Source organism: Oncorhynchus nerka, linkage group LG5 (assembly GCF_034236695.1).
Source record: "Oncorhynchus nerka isolate Pitt River linkage group LG5, Oner_Uvic_2.0, whole genome shotgun sequence".
Taxonomy (NCBI): domain Eukaryota; kingdom Metazoa; phylum Chordata; class Actinopteri; order Salmoniformes; family Salmonidae; genus Oncorhynchus; species Oncorhynchus nerka.
This window is the reverse complement of record NC_088400.1, coordinates 12,488,722-12,514,005: the sequence shown is the minus strand read 5'-3', so window position 1 is coordinate 12,514,005 and position 25,284 is coordinate 12,488,722. Positions and strand designations below refer to the sequence as shown.

The 25,284-nt window shown below is 45.0% G+C and overlaps 1 protein-coding gene across 4 annotated transcripts in view; it reads right to left on the bottom strand.

Moving 5' to 3' along the window:
- Positions 1 to 25,284, bottom strand: part of LOC115115922 (glutamate receptor 3-like) — a 251,277-nt gene that overhangs the window by 117,771 nt on the left and 108,222 nt on the right. For all 4 annotated transcript variants that reach the window (XM_065018373.1, XM_065018376.1, XM_065018374.1 and 1 more), the window contains exon 4: positions 2,634 to 2,821. In XM_065018373.1, coding sequence (XP_064874445.1) covers positions 2,634 to 2,821 — 188 coding nt within the window. The remainder of the gene's footprint in view (positions 1 to 2,633; positions 2,822 to 25,284) is intronic.

The window sequence follows — 25,284 nt, the reverse complement described above, 5'->3', positions numbered from 1 at the left end:
TGATGAATCGTGCAGGTGAAATTGACCCTCACTCATGAAAGAATGTAAAGTGTTAGTTCAACCAACAATCAACCAGTTGTCTAAATTTCTCAAAAGTGCATCTCATGAAGAATCAATTGGCAAGCATACAGACAGACCAAAAACACAGAGTTGCAATTTTCCAATAATGGATGGACCAGGAAATGAACAGGGTCAACAGCCAAGAGGAGGAGGAAGAAGAGGAGCAAGGATGCATGGTGGAAGGCAAAACAGAGGAAGAGGCAGAAGAGGACATAGGCTCCACCCGGCACAGCCAGAAGAGGACTGGCCACCCCTCACAGCCTGGTTCATCTCTAGGTTTATAATCTCCACCTGGCACAGCCAGAAGAGGACTGGCCACCCCACATAGCCTGGTTCCTCTCTAGGTTTATAATCTCCACCTGGCACAGCCAGAAGAGGACTGGCCACCCCTCATAGCCTGGTTCCTCTCTAGGTTTCTTCCTAGGTTTTGGCCTTTCTAGGGAGTTTTTCCTAGCCACCGTGCTTCTACACCTGCATTGCTTGCTGTTTGGGGTTTTAGGCTGGGTTTCTGTACAGCACTTTGAGATATCAGCTGATGTACGAAGGGCTATATAAATACATTTGATTTGATTTGATTTAGGCGCATATCTGATGACATAAGGGCCACTATTGTAGACCATGTTGTCAATCATGGCCTTACAATGGCTGAGGCGGGTCGAAGGGTGCAGTCGAATATTGGGAGATCAACCGTGTCCTCAATAGTTCAAACGTTTTGAAGAGAGAACAGGTATGTCCACCAATGTACAGTGTACTGTTACTGTATATAAGCAGTATACTGTATACTTCCTACAATGCTTCATATTACAGTAGTCCACTTGTATTTCACAGCATACAGAAATATACTCTATACAGATACACACTGCACCTTACATGCCCCCACCTGTATGTTTTACAGTAAAATGTATGTTCGCATAGTTTTTGTGAAAGTGTGCGATGCATCACTGTATTTTTCCCCACATAGGACTGCAAGATTACCTCAAACCGGTGGCAGAGGACGCCGTTTCACACCTCAACAGGAGGAGGCTATTTGCACCATGGTCCGAGCAAACAATGCCATGAGACTCAGGGAAATACAAAGGACCATTATAGAAGACAACGATGTCTTTGAAAACATGCATACGGTTAGCATCTCAACCATCGACAGGGTGCTGCATAGAAACCAGATGAGTATGAAACAGCTGTACCGTGTACCATTCCAAAGGAATGAGGACAGAGTTAAGGAGTTACGGTACCAGTATGTACAGGTAAAACATATATCTATGGAACTACTTTACAGCAACATTTTATAGAGATACATAGTACAGTAAGCATAAACTGCACACATTTCCATTGCTGTGGAACGAACATGCAATATATGTACATGTTATGTCACTCTTCCTTACCAAAACAAATTCAACTGTGTGTTCTGGGATATAGCGTATAATGGAGTTGGAATCAAGTTAACCCTCCCACATGCAGAAGACGGGGTCGGAATATCATCGGTCACAGAGCTACTGTGGATTTGCCAGGCCAACGGGGAGGAAATATCACCATGTGTGCTGCTATTTCGGAGCATGGTGTCCTAACCCATATCCCCATACAACACCCAGCATCTACTCAACTTTTTAGAGACTCTCTACAGGGCTCTCATCCCTGATGATGAGAGGGGTCTGTTTAGAGAGGATTTGCCAAAGTATGCGGTCATTTGTGATAATGTGAGTTTCCATCGATCAAACATAAGGCAATGGTTTGTGACCCACCCGAGGATGCTCATAAAATTCCTCCCACCTTATTCACCATTCCTTAAGCAAATTGAGGAGTTATTTTCAGCATGGAGATGGAAGGTGTACGATCGTCAGCCACACACACAGATGACCCTGCTGGCTGCAATGGATGCAGCATGTGAGGACATCACAGTAGACGCCTGCAGAGGATGGATAAGGCATTCCAAAAGATTCTTTCCACGTTGCATTGGAAGGGAAAATATCCGGTGTGATGTGGATGAGAATATGTGGGTCGACAGACAGGAACGTCTGGATGTGTAGAGACAGCACAACAGTGCTGCGGGCAAAGTTGTGCCTTAGGGGTGGTTTCCGGTGTTTCTTTCTAATTTAGTTTTTTTTCCTTTGTGCCTCTTGGGTTGTCCAGTCTCTTTCAATCAATAACCCACATACAGTAATAAGTAAATAGCACTGTTAAAATTGATATATGCCATAGAAGTGCAGCCTTGTGCATTTTCAATACAGTAGCTGTCATCCAAACTGTAGCCTAAGTTTACATCAGGTAATACTGTCAAAGTACACAGTTACATTGACAACATGCCTAAACATTTTGACGACCTTGTTCGTGAACAATGACTCAATGACTTATCATTCTGATGACACTGACATGATCATTGGCATGAATATTTACTTTTGAGAGATGTACTAAGGATTTTTAGTGACTGACTAGCTTTAGGAACACATCTATTGTATATTGCAATTTGTACAAATTGTTCTGAGAAATGCACTTATTATTTTGCACATGTTAGGGATGATGTGAAAAATGCACCAAAGCGACTGAGAAAAACTGTAAATATTCCATAAAGTCCTTACCTGTCCTAGGATAGTGTTGATCCTGTCCACCTCACAGTCGATGATGTAGCGTTTCTCCTGCCTCCTGTCCATCTCCTCCATGATCCGTTTCAACTCTGCTGCGTCCGTGATGCTCCCCACAGACCGAGCCGTCACCTGCCAGCTGTTGGTCACCGCCGACTCCATGATGGCCTGAAGGATAGAGAAACCTAGAGAGAGACAGAGAGAGACAGAGAGAGACAGAGAGAGACAGAGAGAGACAGAGAGAGACAGAGAGAGACAGAGAGAGACAGAGAGAGACAGAGAGAGACAGAGAGAGACAGAGAGAGACAGAGAGAGACAGAGAGACAGGGAGACAGGGAGACAGGGAGACAGGGAGACAGGGAGACAGGGAGACAGGGAGACAGGGAGACAGAGACAGAGACAGGGAGACAGAGACAGAGAGAGAGACAGACAGAGAGAGAGAGAGAGAGAGAGAGAGAGACAGAGAGAGAGAGAGACAGAGAGAGACAGAGAGAGAGAGAGAGAGAGAGACAGAGAGAGAGAGAGAGACAGAGACAGAGAGAGAGAGCGAAACAGAAAAACAGAGCTGTTTATCAAAAGTGCAATCAACTAAGGAAGGTGCTTTATGTATAATGTGTTTAATGTGGCATTAGGTCATGTTTCCCCATTACAATCTGAAATAACAGTAGATGTCCTTCTGCATTGACAAGACAATATCACATGAAGACGAGGGGTGGGTGTGGAGGAGACCAGAGTAGATGTCCTTCTGCATTGACACGACAATATCACATGAAGACGAGGGGTGGGTGTGGAGGAGACCAGAGTAGATGTCCTTCTGCATTGACAAGACAATATCACATGTAGACGAGGGGTGGGTGTGGAGGAGACCAGAGTAGATGTCCTTCTGCATTGACAAGACAATATCACATGTAGACGAGGGGTGGGTGTGGAGGAGACCAGAGTAGATGTCCTTCTGCATTGACAAGACAATATCACATGAAGACGAGGGGTGGGTGTAGAGGAGACCAGAGTAGATGTCCTTCTGCATTGACAAGACAATATCACATGAAGACGAGGGGTGGGTGTGGAGGAGACCAGAGTAGATGTCCTTCTGCATTGACAAGACAATATCACATGAAGACGAGGGGTGGGTGTGGAGGAGACCAGAGTAGATGTCCTTCTGCATTGACAAGACAATATCACATGTAGACGAGGGGTGGGTGTGGAGGAGACCAGAGTAGATGTCCTTCTGCATTGACAAGACAATATCACATGTAGACGAGGGGTGGGTGTGGAGGAGACCAGAGTAGATGTCCTTCTGCATTGACAAGACAATATCACATGAAGACGAGGGGTGGGTGTAGAGGAGACCAGAGTAGATGTCCTTCTGCATTGACAAGACAATATCACATGAAGACGAGGGGTGGGTGTAGAGGAGACCAGAGTAGATGTCCTTCTGCATTGACAAGACAATATCACATGAAGACGAGGGGTGGGTGTAGAGGAGACCAGAGTAGATGTCCTTCTGCATTGACAAGACAATATCACATGAAGATATATATATATATTATATTATTAATAGATTTCTTATCTCCATGTTATTAACTAGAGGAGGGCTGATGATCTCCATGTTATTAACTAGAGGAGGGCTGATGATCTCCATGTTATTAACTAGAGGAGGGCTGATGATCTCCATGTTATTAACTAGAGGAGGGCTGATGATCTCCATGTTATTAACTAGAGGAGGGCTGATGATCTCCATGTTATTAACTAGAGGAGGGATGATGATCTCCATGTTATTAACTAGAGGAGGGATGATGATCTCCATGTTATTAACTAGAGGAGGGCTGATGATCTCCATGTTATTAACTAGAGGAGGGATGATGATCTCCATGTTATTAACTAGAGGAGGGCTGATGATCTCCTGATGATCTCCATGTTATTAACTAGAGGAGGGATGATGATCTCCATGTTATTAACTAGAGGAGGGATGATGATCTCCATGTTATTAACTAGAGGAGGGCTGATGATCTCCATGTTATTAACTAGAGGAGGGCTGATGATCTCCATGTTATTAACTAGAGGAGGGCTGATGATCTCCATGTTATTAACTAGAGGAGGGCTGATGATCTCCATGTTATTAACTAGAGGAGGGCTGGTGATCTCCATGTTATTAACTAGAGGAGGGCTGGTGATCTCCATGTTATTAACTAGAGGAGGGCTGGTGATCTCCATGTTATAGGCCCATCGGACTCTCGTCAAAAGCAGTGCACTGTGTGGGGAATAGGGTTACCAGTACATTAGAAAGAAGAAGAAGTAATTTGAATGATTCATGATTAATTCACATGTGAACCATTTTCATTTAACAGAGCTAGTTCTCACAGCGAGAGATTGTACGTTTTCTACGAGCTGAAATAAGAACAATACATTTACGATGTACGGAAAGAGAGACAGAGAGAGAACATGAGCGGGGTAATGAAAATAAATCGTAGCACTGGTATTTCATTAAGCCAGAAACAATGTAATGGTTCTCATAAATGTAGGTGTACTAAGCTGTTTTTCCATTATCTACCCATTGAACTCTACAAATAGGGACTCAAGCCACACCGTACAGAACTCACTACAACAGCAACATCTACCTACCAGACATAATGGTGACAAATGCTGATTTAATATTATTGCAAAAAAAAAAGGAATGTTTTCAGTTGGTCATTGGGGATTATGCAAATAGCCTTTCCACAGAGTAGTGAACAGAAAGTTGAGCCACGAGAAAAGAGAGAAAAGAATGTAATTTATTATTCCCAGTGCATCAGTCCACGTCGCTAAAGCCTTATCTCTATGGCCCTACTGCAGACATTAGCCTTACAGTGCCAAACACACAGAGCACAACAACAACAAACAACGTTCCACTAAACTCTCCTCACTATCTTAGCATTTCCACTTCCTCCGTTCTGGCTCAGAATTGTCGAGTGCTAGTTTTTGCGACTGGGGTTTCGGCGAGTGTTAACGTCTCTACTCTCAGCATGAACCCTGCCCCTGCGGAACTCCCCTCTCCACCTGTTGGTGAGGAGCGTGGAGAAGGAACACACACACACACTGTACAAACATGTACACGCACATTCAGGTCATGACTTTTTAATCCCCCACTAAATGCGCAGAGTAAACGACAGCTAAGTAACCATGGGTTCCATAATGTAATCATTGCTGTGATATATGAGGAGTCTGTACAGTGCCCCCCACCCCCCTCAGGTGTTAAGAGATAACGTAAGTCAAACGGCCTGCATTAGAGAGACTTTGAAATAGACAGAATGTAGAATTCATGCGTCATATTCCTGAGGCATATGTTCTAAAACCTCATCTCCCACACCCAGCTGGATAAAATGATAAAACATCATGGCAATCTTCTGTGTGTGTGTGTGTGTGTGTGTGTGTGTGTGTGTGTGTGTGTGTGTGTGTGTGTGTGTGTGTGTGTGTGTGTGTGTGTGACATTAAGAGAGCATGTACCTTAACTGGGTTAAATGGCATCCGTGGATGAATAGGTGGCTGGGAGTAGACATGAGGAAGACTAGGGTGGCTGGGAGTAGACATGATGAAGACTAGGGTGGCTGGGAGTAGACATGAGGAAGACTAGGATGGCTGGGAGTAGACATGATGAAGACTAGGGTGGCTGGCAGTAGACATGAGGAAGACTAGGGTGGCTGGGTGTAGACATGAGGAAGACTAGGGTGGCTGGGAGTAGACATGAGGAAGACTAGGATGGCTGGGAGTAGACATGAGGAAGACTAGGGTGGCTGGGAGTAGTCATGAGGAAGACTAGGGTGGCTGGGAGTAGACATGAGGAAGACTAGGGTGGCTGGGAGTAGACATGAGGAAGACTAGGGTGGCTGGGAGTAGACATGAGGAAGACTAGGGTGGCTGGGAGTAGACATGAGGAAGGGGAAATCAGAGGGTAAACCAGTCAACCATGCACTAACCAACATAGCAGTTTGTCACAGAGGATATGCAGTACGTGGTGGTTATGTTCGGGATGAGCGTTATTGTCCATCGGGTGTAAATAAACATGATTCAGTCCAAGTCCAATTGTGTTGTTCAATTCAACTCACTGAAGTGTCCTTCTATGTGTAGACTGACTACACTGTAATCACTGAGGCTTTATGTGTAGACTGACTGCACTGTAATCCCTGAGGCTTTATGTGTAGACTGACTGTACTGTAATCACTGAGGCTTTATGTGTAGACTGACTGCACTGTAATCACTGAGGCTTTATGTGTAGACTGACTGCACTGTAATCACTGAGGCTTTATGTGTAGACTGACTGCACTGTAAGTCCTGAGGCTTTATGTGTAGACTGACTGCACTGTAATCACTGAGGCTTTATGTGTAGACTGACTGCACTGTAAATCCTGAGGCTTTATGTGTAGACTGACTGCACTGTAATCCCTGTGGCTTTATGTGTAGACTGACTGCACTGTAATCACTGAGGCTTTATGTGTAGACTGACTGCACTGTAATCACTGAGGCTTTATGTGTAGACTGACTGCACTGTAATCACTGAGGCTTTATGTGTAGACTGACTGCACTGTAAATCCTGAGGCTTTATGTGTAGACTGACTGCACTGTAATCCCTGAGGCTTTATGTGTAGACTGACTGCACTGTAATACCTGTGGCTTTATGTGTAGACTGACTGCACTGTAATCACTGAGGCTTTATGTGTAGACTGACTGCACTGTAATCCCTGAGTCTTTATGTGTAGACTGACTGCACTGTAATCCCTGAGGCTTTATGTGTAGACTGACTGCACTGTAATCACTGAGGCTTTATGTGTAGACTGACTGCACTGTAATCCCTGAGGCTTTATGTGTAGACTGACTGCACTGTAATCACTGAGGCTTTATGTGTAGACTGACTGCACTGTAATCACTGTGGCTTTATGTGTAGACTGACTGCACTGTAATCACTGAGGCTTTTGTGTAGACTGACTGCACTGTAATCACTGAGGCTTTATGTGTAGACTGACTGCACTGTAAATCCTGAGGCTTTATGTGTAGACTGACTGCACTGTAAGTCCTGAGGCTTTATGTGTAGACTGACTGCACTGTAATCCCTGTGGCTTTATGTGTAGACTGACTGCACTGATGCCTGAACAACTTGCATTAGAGACAGGGTCTTAACGGTGACTTCTCAGACATGTTATAACATGTTGCCACTGGAAACCACTAAGAGTTGGGGCACTTCAGAAGCAGCAGAAGTTATCGCTCCCTTGATTCCGAAGAGGGGGAAAGAGTAGAGAGAAAAGCAAATCAAGAAAGAGTGGGAATTTCGAATATGCATGCATTCGTCTGTATTCCAATCCTTACAATTGTCTTAAATCATTCTCTCTCTCTCTCTCTCTCTCTCTCCCCCTCTCTCTCTCCCCCTCTCTCTCTCTCCCTCTCTCCTCTCTCCCTCTCTCTCTCTCTCCTCTCTCTCTCCCTCTCCCTCTCTCCCCTCTCTCTCCTCTCCCTCCCTCCCTCTCTCTCCCTCTCCCTCCCTCTCCCCCCCTCCCTCCTTTTTTTATTCCACAAAAAAAAAAAAAATCTGAGAAGTCAGCAGCAAAATGAAGTTTTCATGTAGTTGTCAAAACGAGAAAGAAGAGAGGAAACGCGACGTGTTCATTTGTTCACTCTGTTCTGGACGGAAAAAAAACGAACCCCGGCTGTCGGGACGCTACAGCTACTTCTTCATCCGGAACAGAGTGAACAAATGAAATGAACACCAGATTAGCTCATACTGTATGGATTTGCCAGTCATACTCCTATAGCTCCGTTAATTCCTCGCTCATCAGACCACTCTGGCCTAACTCACATCGAAAGTTAAATATGGACAATTCAATGCTTCACCAGGCTGAGGTCTGAATTTTCATGACCATCCAAGCTAGTTTAAAATCACAGCCAATAATACCGTGTCCTTGACAGATAGGATTGATGACCACATCGTTGTAGACATTATCTGATCAAGTGCATCAGCCCAGGAAGCCCAGGGACAGAGTCAGCATTAGACACATTTCATAACCTCCTGCAGCATCCTAACGTATAGAGCTCAACAAAGACAAATGACACCCTCTATTCCTTAGTATGTCAACCTAGTCTAATGTATATAGGGTGCCATTTGAGAAGCAGCCCAAACGGCGGTGGTATATCTGTGTATGTGTGTGTGTGTGTGTAGTGAGAGAGCCTCTGTTCATCACACTCCTCTCAGTGCTCGTCGCTCCATAGATGAGGTCGAATTTGAAAATACTGTAAAGGAACCCTCCACCTGCCTGGTTCACCAGCCCACCACACGCACACACGCACGCACACACGCACACACACACACACACACACACACACACGACTGGTTTGTAATTCACAAGGTGAATAACAGAATATCTACATGAGTAAAACATCTGAGCTCAGTCATTTTTACATCCTTCCTTCCTACACACTATCTTTCTGCCGGCAGAATGTCAGAGGATTTGTCAAACTAGCAACAGTGCTCTCCTCAGTGACAACAGTCCCTATGTGCATTCACTGCAGTGAGTAGCCCACTCTGTCAGTGCGTGAGGGTTGCCTCTTCCTTCCCTCTCTTCTCCTCCTGCTGCTCCTCTTCCTTCCCTCTCTTCTCCTCCTCCTGCTCCTCTTCCTTCCCTCTCTTCTCCTCCTCCTGCTCCTCTTCCTTCCCTCTCTTCTCCTCCTCCTGCTCCTCTTCCTTCCCTCTCTTCTCCTCCTCCTGCTCCTCTTCCTTCCCTCTCTTCTCCTCCTCCTGCTCCTCTTCCTTCCCTCTCTTCTCCTCCTGCTGCTCTTCCTTCCCTCTCTTCTCCTCCTGCTGCTCCTCTTCCTTCCCTCTCTTCTCCTCCTGCTGCTCCTCTTCCTTCCCTCTCTTCTCCTCCTGCTGCTCCTCTTCCTTCCCTCTCTTCTCCTCCTGCTGCTCCTCTTCCTTCCCTCTCTTCTCCTCCTGCTGCTCCTCTTCCTTCCCTCTCTTCTCCTCCTCCTGCTCCTCTTCCTTCCCTCTCTTCTCCTCCTGCTGCTCCTCTTACTTCCCTCTCTTCTCCTCTTGCTCCTCTTCCTTCCCTCTCTTCTCCTCCTCCTCCTGCTGCTCTTCCTTCCCTCTCTTCTCCTCCTGCTGCTCCTCTTCCTTCCCTCTCTTCTCCTCCTGCTGCTCCTCTTCCTTCCCTCTCTTCTCCTCCTCCTGCTCCTCTTCCTTCCCTCTCTTCTCCTCCTGCTGCTCCTCTTCCTTCCCTCTCTTCTCCTCCTCCTGCTCCTCTTCCTTCCTCTCTTCTCCTCCTGCTGCTCCTCTTCCTTCCCCTCTCTTCCTCCTCCTCCTGCTCCTCTCTTCCTTCCCTCTCTTCTCCTCCTCCTGCTCCTCTTCCTTCCCTCTCTTCTCCTCCTGCTGCTCCTCTTCCTTCCCTCTCTTCTCCTCCTCCTGCTCCTCTTCCTTCCCTCTCTTCTCCTCCTCCTGCTCCTCTTCCTTCCCTCTTCTCCTCCTCCTGCTCCTCTTCCTTCCCTCTCTTCTCCTCCTCCTGCTCCTCTTCCTTCCCTCTCTTCTCCTCCTCCTGCTCCTCTTCCTTCCCTCTCTTCTCCTCCTCCTGCTCCTCTTCCTTCCCTCTCTTCTCCTCCTGCTGCTCCTCTTCCTTCCCTCTCTCCTCCTCCTCCTCCTCTTCCCAGTCCATGCAGCGCATCCAGTCCCATCACAGCAGATGGCACCAGGGCTGTCTGTGTTAAAAGCAGAGCTGCCGTCTGAGATCAATCTATAAGTGAGACCTGCTCCACTTTGCTTCCTGCCTGTGTGACAGACTCCTCTGTCTACCCCCCCAATCTTATTAGGGGTTCAATGTGGGGTGTCGGAGGTTTCCCCGATTCCCACTCTCCTGTCCTCTGTTTCTCTCTCTCCCTTGCCCCACTCTCCTTTCCTCACACTCATTTCCATTCTCTCTCTCCTCTCCTCCGTTTCCCTCTCTCCTTTCCCTTCTCTCTCTCCTCTCCATTTCCCTCTCCTTTCCCTTCTCTCTCTCATCTCAATTTCCCTCTCTCCTTTCCCTTCTCTCTCTCCTCTCCTCCGTTTCCCTCTCTGCTTTCCCTTCTCTCTCTACTCTCCTCCGTTTCCCTCTCTCCTTTCCCTTCTCTCTCTCCTCTCCATTTCCCTCTCTCCTTTCCCTTCTCTCTCTCCTCTCCATTTCCCTCTCTCCTTTCCCTTCTCATCTCCATTTCCCTCTCTCCTTTCCCTTCTCTCTCCTCTCCATTTCCCTCTCTTCTATCCCCTCTTTTACCTCTCGTCTCCTCCATTTCTCATCTCACAGCTGACACAGGTTAAACAGACAAATAACACACATACAATCTTCACATGTCTCCTGTGCCAAAACAGTACACTTCAGTAGGCCACCACTGTACTGCTCTGTAACTGTCTACAACCGCATCACACCTTATTGGAAAATGATCAAAGAGCTAAAATAATGTGGTTCAGGATTGAGGGCAGAAATACTGGTCTGACAGATTGTAAATGTAATAACTATTCCCTCTACGACGATCCCCTGGTAACAGAGAGATCGGGTGGCCTTCTGAGCTCTGTCCAGAGTCCTGAAATGACACCAGAAACACCCTGGATTGAAACGGCCGAGAGCTGCCTTTTAAAAGGAGGTAGGATACAGACAGTATCCAGCATCCAGGCTAAAGTGAGCTGGAAGACTAAGAAGAAATCCGACTCCTGTCATCTTATTGAGATTGAATATCATGTTACAGAACGGATTGATCAAACCCCAGAGTGTCTTGTCTCTCTCTCTCACTCGCTCAATTTCAATCAAAGGGCTCTATTGGCTTGGGAAACATATGTTTACATTGCCAAATCAAGTGAACTAGATAATAAACAAAAGTGAAATAAACAATAAAAATGTACATTACCCTCACAAAAGTTCCAAAATAATAAAGACATTACAAATGCCATATTATGTGTAAATAGTTAAAGTACAAAAAGGACAATCAACACACAATACACAAAAAAAGAAACCCTGTCATTCAAAGATAATTCATAAAAACTTCACAGATCTTCATTGTAAAGGGTTTAAACACTGTTTCCCATGCTTGTTCAATGACCCTAACCCTAACCCATCGATAAGAAACATTACTGTGCAGCCGTATTCATTGATCTGTCCTAGGCTTTCGACTCTGTCAATCACCACATCCTCATCGGCAGACTCGACAGCCTTGGTTTCTCAAATGATTGCCTCGCCTGGTTCACCAACTACTTCTCTGATAGAGTTCAGTGTGTCAAATCGGAGGGTCTGCTGTCCGGACCTCTGGCAGTCTCTATGGGGGTGCCACAGGGTTCAATTCTTGGACCGACTCTCTTCTCTGTATACATCAATGAGGTCGCTCTTGCTGCTGGTGAGTCTCTGATCCACCTCTACGCAGACGACACCATTCTGTATACTTCCGGCCCTTCTTTGGACACTGTGTTAACAACCCTCCAGGCAAGCTTCAATGCCATACAACTCTCCTTCCGTGGCCTCCAATTGCTCTTAAATACAAGTAAAACTAAATGCATGCTCTTCAACCGATCGCTACCTGCACCTACCCGCCTGTCCAACATCACTACTCTGGACGGCTCTGACTTAGAATACGTGGACAACTACAAATACTTAGGTGTCTGGTTAGACTGTAAACTCTCCTTCCAGACCCATATCAAACATCTCCAATCCAAAGTTAAATCTAGAATTGGCTTCCTATTTCGCAACAAAGCATCCTTCACTCATGCTGCCAAACATACCCTTGTAAAACTGACCATCCTACCAATCCTCGACTTTGGCAATGTCATTTACAAAATAGCCTCCAATACCCTACTCAACAAATTGGATGCAGTCTATCACAGTGCAATCCGTTTTGTCACCAAAGCCCCATATACTACCCACCATTGCGACCTGTACGCTCTCGTTGGCTGGCCCTCGCTTCATACTCGTCGCCAAACCCACTGGCTCCATGTCATCTACAAGACCCTGCTAGGTAAAGTCCCCCTTATCTCAGCTCGCTGGTCACCATAGCATCTCCCACCTGTAGCACACGCTCCAGCATGTATATCTCTAGTCACCCCCAAAACCAATTCTTTCTTTGGCCGCCTCCTTCCAGTTCTCTGCTGCCAATGACTGGAACGAACTACAAAAATCTCTGAAACTGGAAACACTTATCTCCCTCACTAGCTTTAAGCACCAACTGTCAGAGCAGCTTACAGATTACTGCACCTGTACATAGCCCACCTATAATTTAGCCCAAACAACTACCTCTTTCCCAACTGTATTTAATTAATTTATTTATTTTGCTCCTTTGCACCCCATTATTTTTATTTCTACTTTGCACATTCTTCCATTGCAAAACTACCATTCCAGTGTTTTACTTGCTATATTGTATTTACTTTGCCACCATGGCCTTTTTTGCCTTTACCTCCCTTCTCACCTCATTTCCTCACATTGTATATAGACTTGTTTATACTGTATTATTGACTGTATGTTTGTTTTACTCCATGTGTAACTCTGTGTCGTTGTATCTGTCGAACTGCTTTGCTTTATCTTGGCCAGGTCGCAATTGTAGTTCTCAACTTGCCTACCTGGTTAAATGAAGGTGAAATAAATAAATTAATAAACCATAAACAATTAATGAACATGGAAAGGTCATTAAGACACTAACAGCTTACAGAAGGTAGACACTAATGAAAACATAGGACACTAAAGAGGCCTTTCTACTTACTCTGAAAAACACCAAAAGAAAGATGCCCAGAGTCACTGCTCATCTGCGTGAACGTGCCTTAGGCATGCTGCAAGGAGGCATGAGGACTGCAGATGTGGCCAGGGCAATAAATTGCAATGTCCATACTGTGAGACGCCTAAGACAGTGCTACAGGAAGACAGGACGGACAGCTGATCGTCCTCGCAGAGGCAGACCACGTGTAACAACACCTGCACAGGATCGGTACATTCGAACATCACACCTGCGGGACAGGTACAGGATGACAACAACAACTGCCCAAGTACCACCAGGAACGCACAATCCCTCCATCAGTGCTCAGAATGTCCAAAATAGGCTGAGAGAGGCTGGACTGAGGGCTTGTAGGGCTGTTGTAAGGCAGGTCCTCACCAGACATCACCGGTAACAATGTCGCCTATGGGCACAAACCCACCATCGCTGGACCAGACAGGACTGGCAAAAAGTGCTCTTCGCTGATGAGTCACGGTTTTGTCTCAGCAGGGGTGATGGGCGGATTCGCATTTATCGTTGAAGGAATGAGCGTTACACCAAGGCCTGTACTCTGGAGCGGTAGAAGAGTGGGGTAACATCTCACAGCAAGAACGGGCTAATCTGATGCAGTCCATGAGGAGGAGATGCACTGCAGTACTTAATGCAGCTGGTGGCCACACCAGATACTGACTGTTACTCTTGATTTTGACCCTCCCCCCCATTGTTCTGGGACACATTATTCCATTTCTGTTAGTCATATTTCTGTGGAACTTGTTTAGTTTATGTCTCAGTTGTTGAATCTTATGTTCATACAATTATGTTTTTGCTGAGTTTATGTTTTTTCTTCACTGGTTTTTATTTTCGTGTGTCAACAGGCCATACATCAGGCTGCTGTGATGACTGTGGCAAAATATATGCACCCACTAATGGTAGTCACTCCCGCTAAGAGCGTATGCTAAAGGACTCAAATATACGTGTAAAATGTAGAGAGAGAGAGAGAGAGAGAGAGAGAGAGACACAGAGAAGGACAGAGGGAGAGAGAGAGGGAGAGAGAGAGAGAAATAAAGAGAGAGAAAGAGAGAGAGACACAGAGAGAGAGAGAGAGAGAAATAAAGAGAGAGAAAGAGAGAGAGACACAGAGAGAGAGAGAGAGAGAGAGAGAGAGAGAAATAAAGAGAGAGAGACAGAGAGAGAGAGAGAGAGAGAGAGAGAGAGAGAGAGAGAGAGAGAGACACAGAGAAGGACAGAGGGAGAGAGAGAGAGAGAGAGAGAGACACAGAGAAGGACAGAGGGAGAGAGAAAGAGAGAGAGAGAGAGACAGGTTCTTGGTAGTTTTATGGGTTTTACTGCTGTGTCCTTTCTTGTCACCGTGACAACCCTGATTTATCCCTCCTGACCGTGCATCATTTAAGTCTCATGAAGAAGACGGCTTAAAGGGAGGGTGATGGTGTGTGTGTGTGTGTGTGTGTGTGTGTGTAATAAAACATGGAGGAGGCATGTGTGTAAAGTGTCTGCTGTGTGTAATTCATGTCATTATTATGGCTGTTATAAACCACACCAAAGAGCCCAGGCATCACAGAGCCCAGGCATCACAGAGCCCAGGCATCACAGAGCCCAGGCATCACAGAGCCCAGGCATCACAGAGCCCAGGCATCACAGAGCCCAGGCATCAAGCTGTTATAGGTGATCTCTCTCTGATACCAGTATGGTTTAACAGGGCTTCATGTGAGGGCTATGGCAATATGTTTTCCTCTTAGGTAGTGGAATATAGAGTAGAATATACTGACTGCGGAACTAATAGTCCAGCGTGGTAAGGAGTAATTCCAGAGGTCATAGCTAGTAAAACTCTCCTCTCTCTGTGTGAACAAGCTAATATACAACTGAAAAAAGTAAACAGTAAACAGTAAACATTACAATACAAATGTCATATTATTTGCAAATAGTTAAAGTTTAAAAGGGAATAACCACTAGGCTACCTGCCTCTAACCACTAGGCTACCTGCCTCTAACCACTAGGCTACCTGCCGCCCCAACCACTAGGCTACCTGCCGCCCCAACCACTAGGCTACCTGCCGCCCCAACCACTAGGCTACCTGCCGCCCCAACCACTAGGCTACCTGCTGGTTACTAGTCCAACACTCTAACCACTAGGCTACCCTGCCTCTAACCACTAGGCTACCCTGCCTCTAACCACTAGGCTACCCTGCCTCTAACCACTAGGCTACCCTGCCTCTAACCACTAGGCTACCCTGCCGCCCCAACTCCCCAGATGTGGTCAGTGTGCACATAGTCTGTCTTCTCTTGAGATCCAGGTCTGCATTCGGCGGACTTTCTCAATAGCAAGGTTATGCTCACTGAGTTCTAAATAGCAAGGTTATGCTCACTGAGTTTGTTCATAGTCAAAGCTTTTATTAAGTTTAGTTTAGTGACAGTGGTCAAGTATTCATTCTAGTTGGCTCTGTTGTTTTGTTAATTCGTTCCAATGTTTTATTTATTTTATTTTTTTATTTCACCTTTATTTAACCAGGTAGGCTAGTTGAGAACAAGTTCTCATTTGCAACTGCGACCTGGCCAAGATAAAGCATAGCAGTGTGAACAGACAACACAGAGTTACACATGGAGTAAACAATTAACAAGTCAATAACACAGTAGAAAAAAAATGGGCAGTCTATATACAATGTGTGCAAAAGGCATGAGGAGGTAGGCGAATAATACAATTTTGCAGATTAACACTGGGGTGATAAATGATCAGATGATCATGTACAGGTAGAGATATTAGTGTGCAAAAGAGCAGAAAAGTAAATAAATAAAAAATAAAAAAACAGTATAAAAACAGTATGGGGATGAGGTAGGTGAAAATGGGTAGGCTATTTACCAATAGACTATGTACAGCTGCAGCGATCGGTTAGCTGCTCGGATAGCTGATGTTTGAAGTTGGTGAGGGAGATAAAAGTCTCCAACTTCAGCGATTTTTGCAGTTCGTTCCAGTCACAGGCAGCAGAGTACTGGAACGAAAGGCGGCCAAATGAGGTGTTGGCTTTAGGGATGATCAGTGAGATACACCTGCTGGAGCGCGTGCTACGGATGGGTGTTGCCATCGTGACCAGTGAACTGAGATAAGGCGGAGCTTTACCTAGCATGGACTTGTAGATGACCTGAGCCAGTGGGTCTGGCGACGAATATGTAGCGAGGGCCAGCCGACTAGAGCATACAAGTCGCAGTGGTGGGTGGTATAAGGTGCTTTGGTGACAAAACGGATGGCACTGTGATAGACTGCATCCAGTTTGCTGAGTAGAGTGTTGGAAGCCATTTTGTAGATGACATCGCCGAAGTCGAGGATCGGTAGGATAGTCAGTTTTACTAGGGTAAGCTTGGCGGCGTGAGTGAAGGAGGCTTTGTTGCGGAATAGAAAGCCGACTCTTGATTTGATTTTCGATTGGAGATGTTTGATGTGAGTCTGGAAGGAGAGTTTGCAGTCTAGCCAGACACCTAGGTACTTATAGATGTCCACATATTCAAGGTCGGAACCATCCAGGGTGGTGATGCTAGTCGGGCATGCGGGTGCAGGCAGCGATCGGTTGAAAAGCATGCAGTTGGTTTTACTCGCGTTTAAGAGCAGTTGGAGGCCACGGAAGGAGTGCTGTATGGCATTGAAGCTCGTTTGGAGGTTAGATAGCACAGTGTCCAATGACGGGCCGAAAGTATATAGAATGGTGTCGTCTGCGTAGAGGTGGATCAGGGAATCGCCCGCAGCAAGAGCAACATCATTGATATATACAGAGAAAAGAGTCGGCCCGAGCATTGAACCCTGTGGCACCCCCATAGAGACTGCCAGAGGACCGGACAGCATGCCCTCCGATTTGACACACTGAACTCTGTCTGCAAAGTAATTGGTGAACCAGGCAAGGCAGTCATCCGAGAAACCGAGGCTATTGAGTCTGCCGATAAGAATATGGTGATTGACAGAGTCGAAAGCCTTGGCGAGGTCGATGAAGACGGCTGCACAGTACTGTCTTTTATCGATGGCGGTTATGATATCGTTTAGTACCTTGAGCGTGGCTGAGGTGCACCCGTGACCGGCTCGGAAACCAGATTGCACAGCGGAGAAGGTACGGTGGGATTCGAGATGGTCAGTGACCTGTTTGTTGTGTCAAGTCATTATCTTTTTGTTTTCTCATGATTTGGTTGGTCTAATTGTGTTGTTGTCCTGGGGCTCTGAGAGGTCTGTTTGTGTTTGTGAACAAAGCCCCATGACCAGCTTGCTTAGGGGACTCATCTCCAGGTTCACTTCTCTGTAGGTGATGGCTTTGTTATGGAAGGATTGGGAATCGCTTCCTTTAACTTCTTATGGCTGGGGGGCAGTATTGAGTAGCTTGGATGAATATGTTGCCCAGAGTAAACGGCCTGCTCCTCAGTCTCAGTTGCTAATATATGCATATTATTATTAGTATTGGATAGAAAACACTCTGAAGTCTCTAAAACTGTTTGAATGATGTCTGTGAGTATAACAGAACTCATATGGCAGGCAAAATCCTGAGGAGAAATCAAGACAGGAAGTGAGAAATCTGAGCTTTGTATGTATTCATTCACCAGAGTCCCCAATGAAATCCCATTGAGATATTAATGATGGTGCACTGCCTAGGGGTTCCACTAGATGTCAACCATCAATAGACATTTTAATGAGACCTCTGTGGTGTTGCGGGAGTGAATGATAGCAGAATCTAACAGATGTCTGGCAGTCAGCCATTTTCTGATCACACGCATTCCTCATGGTATCCACTTGCGTTCCGTTGCTCAAGAAGGAATACTCGGGTTGGAACTTTATTGAAGCTATATCTTAAAAATATCCTAATGATTGATTAAGTACTTAGTTTGAGATGTTTCTTCGACCTGTAATATAACTTTTTGAAGTTTTTGTCCGATGTAACGCTGACCAGAATGAGCGTTTGGATATGTATACCAAAAGCTCTAATAAAAAGAAGGTATTATGGGCATAAATAACGGACATTATCGAACAAAACAAACATTTATTGGGGACCTGGGATTCCTGGAGTGCATTCTGATGTAGATCACAAAAGGTAAGGGAATATTTATCATGTAATTTCTTGTTTATGTTGACGTCAACATGGTGGCTATTGTGACAAATTTTTCTGAGCGCCGTCTCAGATTATTGCATGGCTGGCTTATTCCTTTGTTATACTTTGTTATATACCCTTTGTTGGCAATGACAGAGGTCAAATGTTTTATGTAAGGCTTCACAAAGTTTTCACACACTGTTGCTGGTATTTTGGGCCATTCCTCCATGCAGATCTCCTCTAGAGCAGTGATGTTTTGGGGCTGTTGCCGGGAAACACGGACGTTCAACTCCCTCCAAAGATTTTCTATGGGGTTGAGATCTGGAGACTGGCTAGGCCACTCCAGGACCTTGAAATGCTTCTTACGAAGCCACTCCTTCGTTGCCCGGGCGGTGTGTTTGGGATCATTGTCATGCTGAAAGACCCAGCCACATTTCATCGGCAATGCCCTTGCTGATGGAAGGAGGTTTTCACTCAAAATCTCACGATACATGGCCCCATTCATTAACTCTGGGGGTGAGGGTGCATATTAACTCTGAGGGTGGGGGTGCATATTAACTCTGAGGGTTGGGGTGTATATTAACTCTGAGGGTGTATATTAACTCTGAGGGTGCGGATGACTTCCATAGCAATTAAGGTAGTGATAGGGAAAACAGCGATACAGTTACATCTTGTAATTGTAGCAGGTTCAAGGGTGTTTATTAGGGAGTTTTGCACACTGTGGAAAAGGTGGGAATTCACCAACCATTTCACAGTCCACAATCCGTTCTCGTCGTCCGTTCCATTCTACAGGGGTAATCTTAAAACTCGGGTCCTCAGCCAATCCGGTTCAGTACACAGTGGGGGTAGTCAGACAGTCCAGGTCACAACAGGTAATCAAACAGTTACTTCTCTTACTTCATAACACGTGCTTTCCTCTCCTTTGTCCCCCAGTGCTCGCTGGCTTAATGATCCACAGGCTCGCCTCATTGTGGCAGGAACTCCATATAAGGCTCGGGGGTGGAGCCAGCGGGCTGCAAGATATCTCCCTTCAATAACCACTCCCCTCACCTCTCCCTGCCGTCTGTCACACAATATTATCTTTGATGATATTGTATCAATACTTTGACTCCAAGTATTTCATTTGTAAAGATAAAACATTTAAATGCATTGTTCCTGGAAGGAGATGAGCAGCAGACTGGAATGTACATAGAGGAGATTAGAGATACCAGATGGAATGCACTAGATACTTCATACACCAGGCAGGTTACAGTTGAGTTCTGAGATTCCCTCATAATGTCACAGTAGGGTGCCCTATGCCCTATATAGTGCACTACTTTATAGAGCCCCACAGTGGAGGTGTCAAACAGGGAAATGGTTCCAGTCCCCATAGGGGATTTTAGAAACGTTTAATAAAATAAGTGTTTGATTACTATGAAAATCTCCCTAGGTTTTCTGGGTATTATGACTCATACTGTGGTACAATATAGTGCACTACTATAGGGCTGGATCTCATTCAAAACATTGATTACAGAGAGTAAATGGTGGAGAGAGAGATGACAGGGTAGGGGGCAAGGCATTGTGTTTCATTTGACACTGCCTCAACACATCGAGCTGGGAATAAAAGGGAACTCTTCTCAGATAGCCTGGATCCCTCCCTCTGTCATTATTCTCAGATAGCCTGGATCCCTCCTTGTGTCATTATTCTCAGATAGCCTGGATCCCTCCCTGTGTCATTACTGTCAGACAGCCTGGATCCCTGCCTGTGTCATTACTCTCTGAAAGCCTGGATCCCTGCCTATGTCTCACACCGCTATCAGTCACCGAAATGGTTACCAGCTCCTGGGCTCCCTGACAAATGTCACTTTTATTGCTTTCTCCCTGCAAATTGCCATTCACAAAATGTCGATTGAAACCAAAAGTGCTTTCAAATCGTCCGACGGGCTATGGATCCATCTGTGCTCCTCTTCGTTTCTCTTTATTTTGAGGGATAAGGTGATGTTTTCAGTTTAAAACTGAAATGGGTTCGCTGGGGACAGGGACAGTCTCACAAATGTAGACAGATAGAGAGAGAGAGCATATGGGGAGAGAAGGAGAGGGAAAAGGGGGACAGAGAGAGAGAGAGAATGAGAGAGAGAGAGAGAACTAGAGAGAGAGAGAACTAGAGAGAGAGAGAGAACTAGAGAGAGAGAGAGAACTAGAGAGAGAGAAAGGGAGAGGACAGAGGGGGAAAACGAGGGAGAGAGAGAGAGGACACTGAAAGCAAGAAGAGGTAGAGAGAAAGGGAATGTGAGAGAGGGAATGAGAGAAAGGGAATGTGATAAAGGGAATGAGAGAAAGGGAATGGGAGAAAGGGAATGGGAGAAAGGGAATGGGAGAAAGGGAATGGGGGAAAGGGAATGAGAGAAAGAGAATGAGAGAAAGGGAATGAGAGAATGAGAGAAAGGGAATGTGATAAAGGGAATGAGAGAAAGTGAATGGGAGAAAGGGAATGGGAGAAAGGGAATGAGAGAAAGGGAATGAGAGAATGAGAGAAAGAGAATGAGAGAAGGGGAGAGAGAAGAGGCATAGAGAGAGCTGCTGCTCTGTTCTTTTTTTACTCTTATTATTATCTATTCTGATACCTAGTCACTTTACTCTGCCTTTATTTACATATCTACCTCAAATACCTTATTATTATCTATCCTGATGTCTAGTCACTTTACCCTGCCTTCATGTACATATCTACCTCAAATACCTTATTATTATCTATCCTGATGTCTAGTCACTTTACCCTGCCTTCATGTACATATCTACCTCAAATACCTTATTATTATCTATCCTGATGTCTAGTCACTTTACCCTGCCTTCATGTACATATCTACCTCAAATACCTTATTATCTATCCTGATGTCTAGTCACTTTACCCTGCCTTCATGTACATATCTACCTCAAATACCTTATTATTATTATCTATCCTGATGCCTAGTCACTTTACCCTGCCTTCATGTACATATCTACCTCAAATACCTTATTATCTATCCTGATACCTAGTCACTTTACCCTGCCTTCATGTACATATCTACCTCAAATACCTTATTATCTATCCTGATGTCTAGTCACTTTACCCTGCCTTCATGTACATATCTACCTCAAATACCTTATTATTATCTATCCTGATACCTAGTCACTTTACCCTGCCTTCATGTACATATCTACCTCAAATACCTTAATATTATCTATCCTGATACCTAGTCACTTTACCCTGCCTTCATGTACATATCTACCTCAAATACCTTATTATTATCTATCCTGATGACTAGACACTTTACCCTGCCTTCATGTACATATCTACCTCAAATACCTTATTATTATCTATCCTGATGTCTAGTCACTTTACCCTGCCTTCATGTACATATCTACCTCAAATACCTTATTATTATCTATCCTGATGACTAGACACATTACCCTGCCTTCATGTACATATCTAACTCAAATACCTTATTATTATCTATCCTGATGTCTAGTCACTTTACCCTGCCTTCATGTACATATCTACCTCAAATACCTTATTATTATCTATCCTGATGTCACTTTACCCTGCCTTCATGTACATATCTACCTCAAATACCTTATTATTATCTATCCTGATGTCACTTTACCCTGCCTTCATGTACATATCTACCTCAAATACCTTATTATTATCTATCCTGATGACTAGACACTCTACCCTGCCTTCATGTACATATCTACCTCTAATACCTTATTATTATTATCTATCCTGATGACTAGTCACTTTACCCTGCCTTCATGTACATATCTACCTCAAATACCTTATTATCTATCCTGATACCTAGTCACTTTACCCTGCCTTCATGTACATATCTACCTCAAATACCTTATTATTATCTATCCTGATGTCTATTCACTTTACCCTGCCTTCATGTACATATCTACCTCTAATACCTTATTATTATTATCTATCCTGATGCCCAGTCACTTTACCCTGCCTTTATGTACATATCTACCTCTAATACCTTATTATTATTATCTATCCTGACGCCTAGTCACTTTACCCTGCCTTCATGTACATATCTACCTCTAATACCTTATTATTATCTATCCTGATGACTAGACACTCTACCCTGCCTTCATGTACATATCTACCTCTAATACCTTATTATTATTATCTATCCTGATGACTAGTCACTTTACCCTGCCTTCATGTACATATCTACCTCAAATACCTTATTATCTATCCTGATACCTAGTCACTTTACCCTGCCTTCATGTACATATCTACCTCAAATACATTGATCTGGTACTGGTACTTCCTGTATATATCTCCACATTGATCTGGTACTGGTACTTGCTGTATATAACTCCACACTGATCTGGTACTGGTACGTCCTGTATATACATGTAGCTCCACATTGATCTGGTACTGGTACATCCTGTATATAGCTCCACACTGATCTGGTACTGCTACTCCCTGTATATAACTCCACATTGATTTGGTACTGGTACTTCCTGTATATAGCTCCATTCTTGTGAATTTTATTTTATTTCTCATGTGTTACTATTTTAAACTCTGCATTGTTGGGAGGGGCTTGTAAGCAAGCTTTTCGCATGTGACAAATACAATTTGATTTGATTTTGAGAGACAGAGCTCAGTAGAATAGGTAGAGAGGGTGTCTCATAAATCAAGTAGGGGTGAATGCTGAATCAGGGTTGATTATGCTGTAATCATCCGTCTCGCTCTCAGCTGCTTTGCAATACCTACCCATACATGACCGCCTCGCATCTCACACACACACACCGCCTCGTCCTGCATTGCACCACACACACGCAAACAGGCTTGCAAAATATACTGCCTCGCACCAGAGAGGTAGAAGATGGAGGTATAGTTGGACAGATAGAGATGGAAAGATAGAGGTGGAGAGGTAGATGGACAGAAAGGTGGAGAGAAAGATAGAGATGGAGAGGTAGAGACGGACATATAGAGATGGAGATAGAGGTGGAGAGGTAGAGATGGACAGAGAGAGATGGAGAGATAGAGGTAGATATGAACAGATAGTGGTGGAGATGGAGAGGTAGAGATGGATTGATAGAGGTGTAGAGATCGAGCGATAGAGAGATAGAGATGGAGAGACAGAGATAGAGATGGACAGAGAAATATGGAGAGATAGAGGTGGAGAGGTAGAGATGGACAGGGAGATGGAGAGGTAGAGATGGATTGATAGAGGTGAGGAGATAGAGATAGAGAAGGAGAAGTAGAGATAGAGAGGTAGAGATGGACAGAAAGGTGGAGAGAAAGAGAGATGGAGAGATAGAGGTAGATATGAACAGATAGTGGTGGAGATGGAGAGGTAGAGATGGATTGATAGAGGTGTAGAGATCGAGCGATAGAGAGATAGAGAGATAGAGATGGACAGAGAAATATGGAGAGATAGAGGTGGAGAGGTAGAGATGGACAGGGAGATGGAGGTAGAGATGGATTGATAGAGGTGAGGAGATAGAGATAGAGAAGGAGAAGTAGAGATAGAGAGGTAGAGATGGAGAGAAAGGTGGAGAGAAAGAGAGATGGAGAGATAGATGGAGATGGAGAGGTAGAGATGGACAGATAGAAATGGACAGGTAGAGATGGACAGATAGAGGTGGAGAGATAAAGATAGAGACAGAGAGGTAGAGACGGACACATAGTTAGAGATGGAGAGATAGAGAAGGAGAGGTAGAGAGAGAGGTAGAGATGGACAGAAAGGTGGAGAGATAAAGATAGAGATGGAGAGATAGAGAAGGAGAGGTAGAGATGGAGAGAGACTAAGGAAGTAGAGAGAGAAGGAGAGGTAGAGGTGGAGAGAGACTAAGGAAGTAGAGATAGAGAAGGAGAGGTAGAGGTGGAGAGAGACTAAGGAAGTAGAGATAGAGAAGGAGAGGTAGAGGTGGAGAGAGACTAAGGAAGTAGAGATAGAGAAGGAGAGGTAGAGGTGGAGAGGTAGAGGTGGAGAGAGACTAAGGAAGTAGAGATGGAGAGGTAGAGGTGGAGAGGCAGAGATGGAGAGAGACTAAGCAAGTAGAGATAGAGAAGGAGAGGTAGAGATGGAGAGAGACTAAGGAAGTAGAGATAGAGAAGGAGAGGTAGAGGTGGAGAGAGACTAAGGAAGTAGAGATAGAGAAGGAGAGGTAGAGGTGGAGAGAGACTAAGCAAGTAGAGATAGAGACGGAGAGGTAGAGAAGGAGAGGTAGAGGTGGAGAGAGACTAAGGAAGTAGAGATTGAGATGTGGAGAGGTAGACGGAGAGGTAGAGGTGGAGAGAGACTAAGGAAGTAGAGATTGAGATGTGGAGAGATAGAGATGGAGAGATAGACGGAGAGGTAGAGGTGGAGAGAGACTAAGCAAGTAGAGATAGAGAAGGAGCGGTAGAGGTGGAGAGAGACTAAGGAAGTAGAGATAGAGAAGGAGAGGTAGAGGTGGAGAGAGACTAAGCAAGTAGAGATAGAGAAGGAGAGGTAGAGGTGGAGAGGTAGAGGTGGAGAGAGACTAAGCAAGTAGAGATAGAGAAGGAGAGGTAGAGATGGAGAGATAGACGGAGAGGTAGAGGTGGAGAGAGACTAAGCAAGTAGAGATAGAGAAGGAGAGGTATAGATGGAGAGAGACTAAGCAAGTAGAGATAGAGAAGGAGAGGTAGAGGTGGAGAGAGACTAAGCAAGTAGAGACAGAGAAGGAGAGGTAGAGGTGGAGAGAGACTAAGGAAGTAGAGATAGAGAAGGAGAGGTAGAGGTGGAGAGAGACTAAGGAAGTAGAGATAGAGAAGGAGAGGTAGAGATGGAGAGGTAGAGGTGGAGAGAGACTAAGCAAGTAGAGATAGAGAAGGAGAGGTAGAGGTGGAGAGAGACTAAG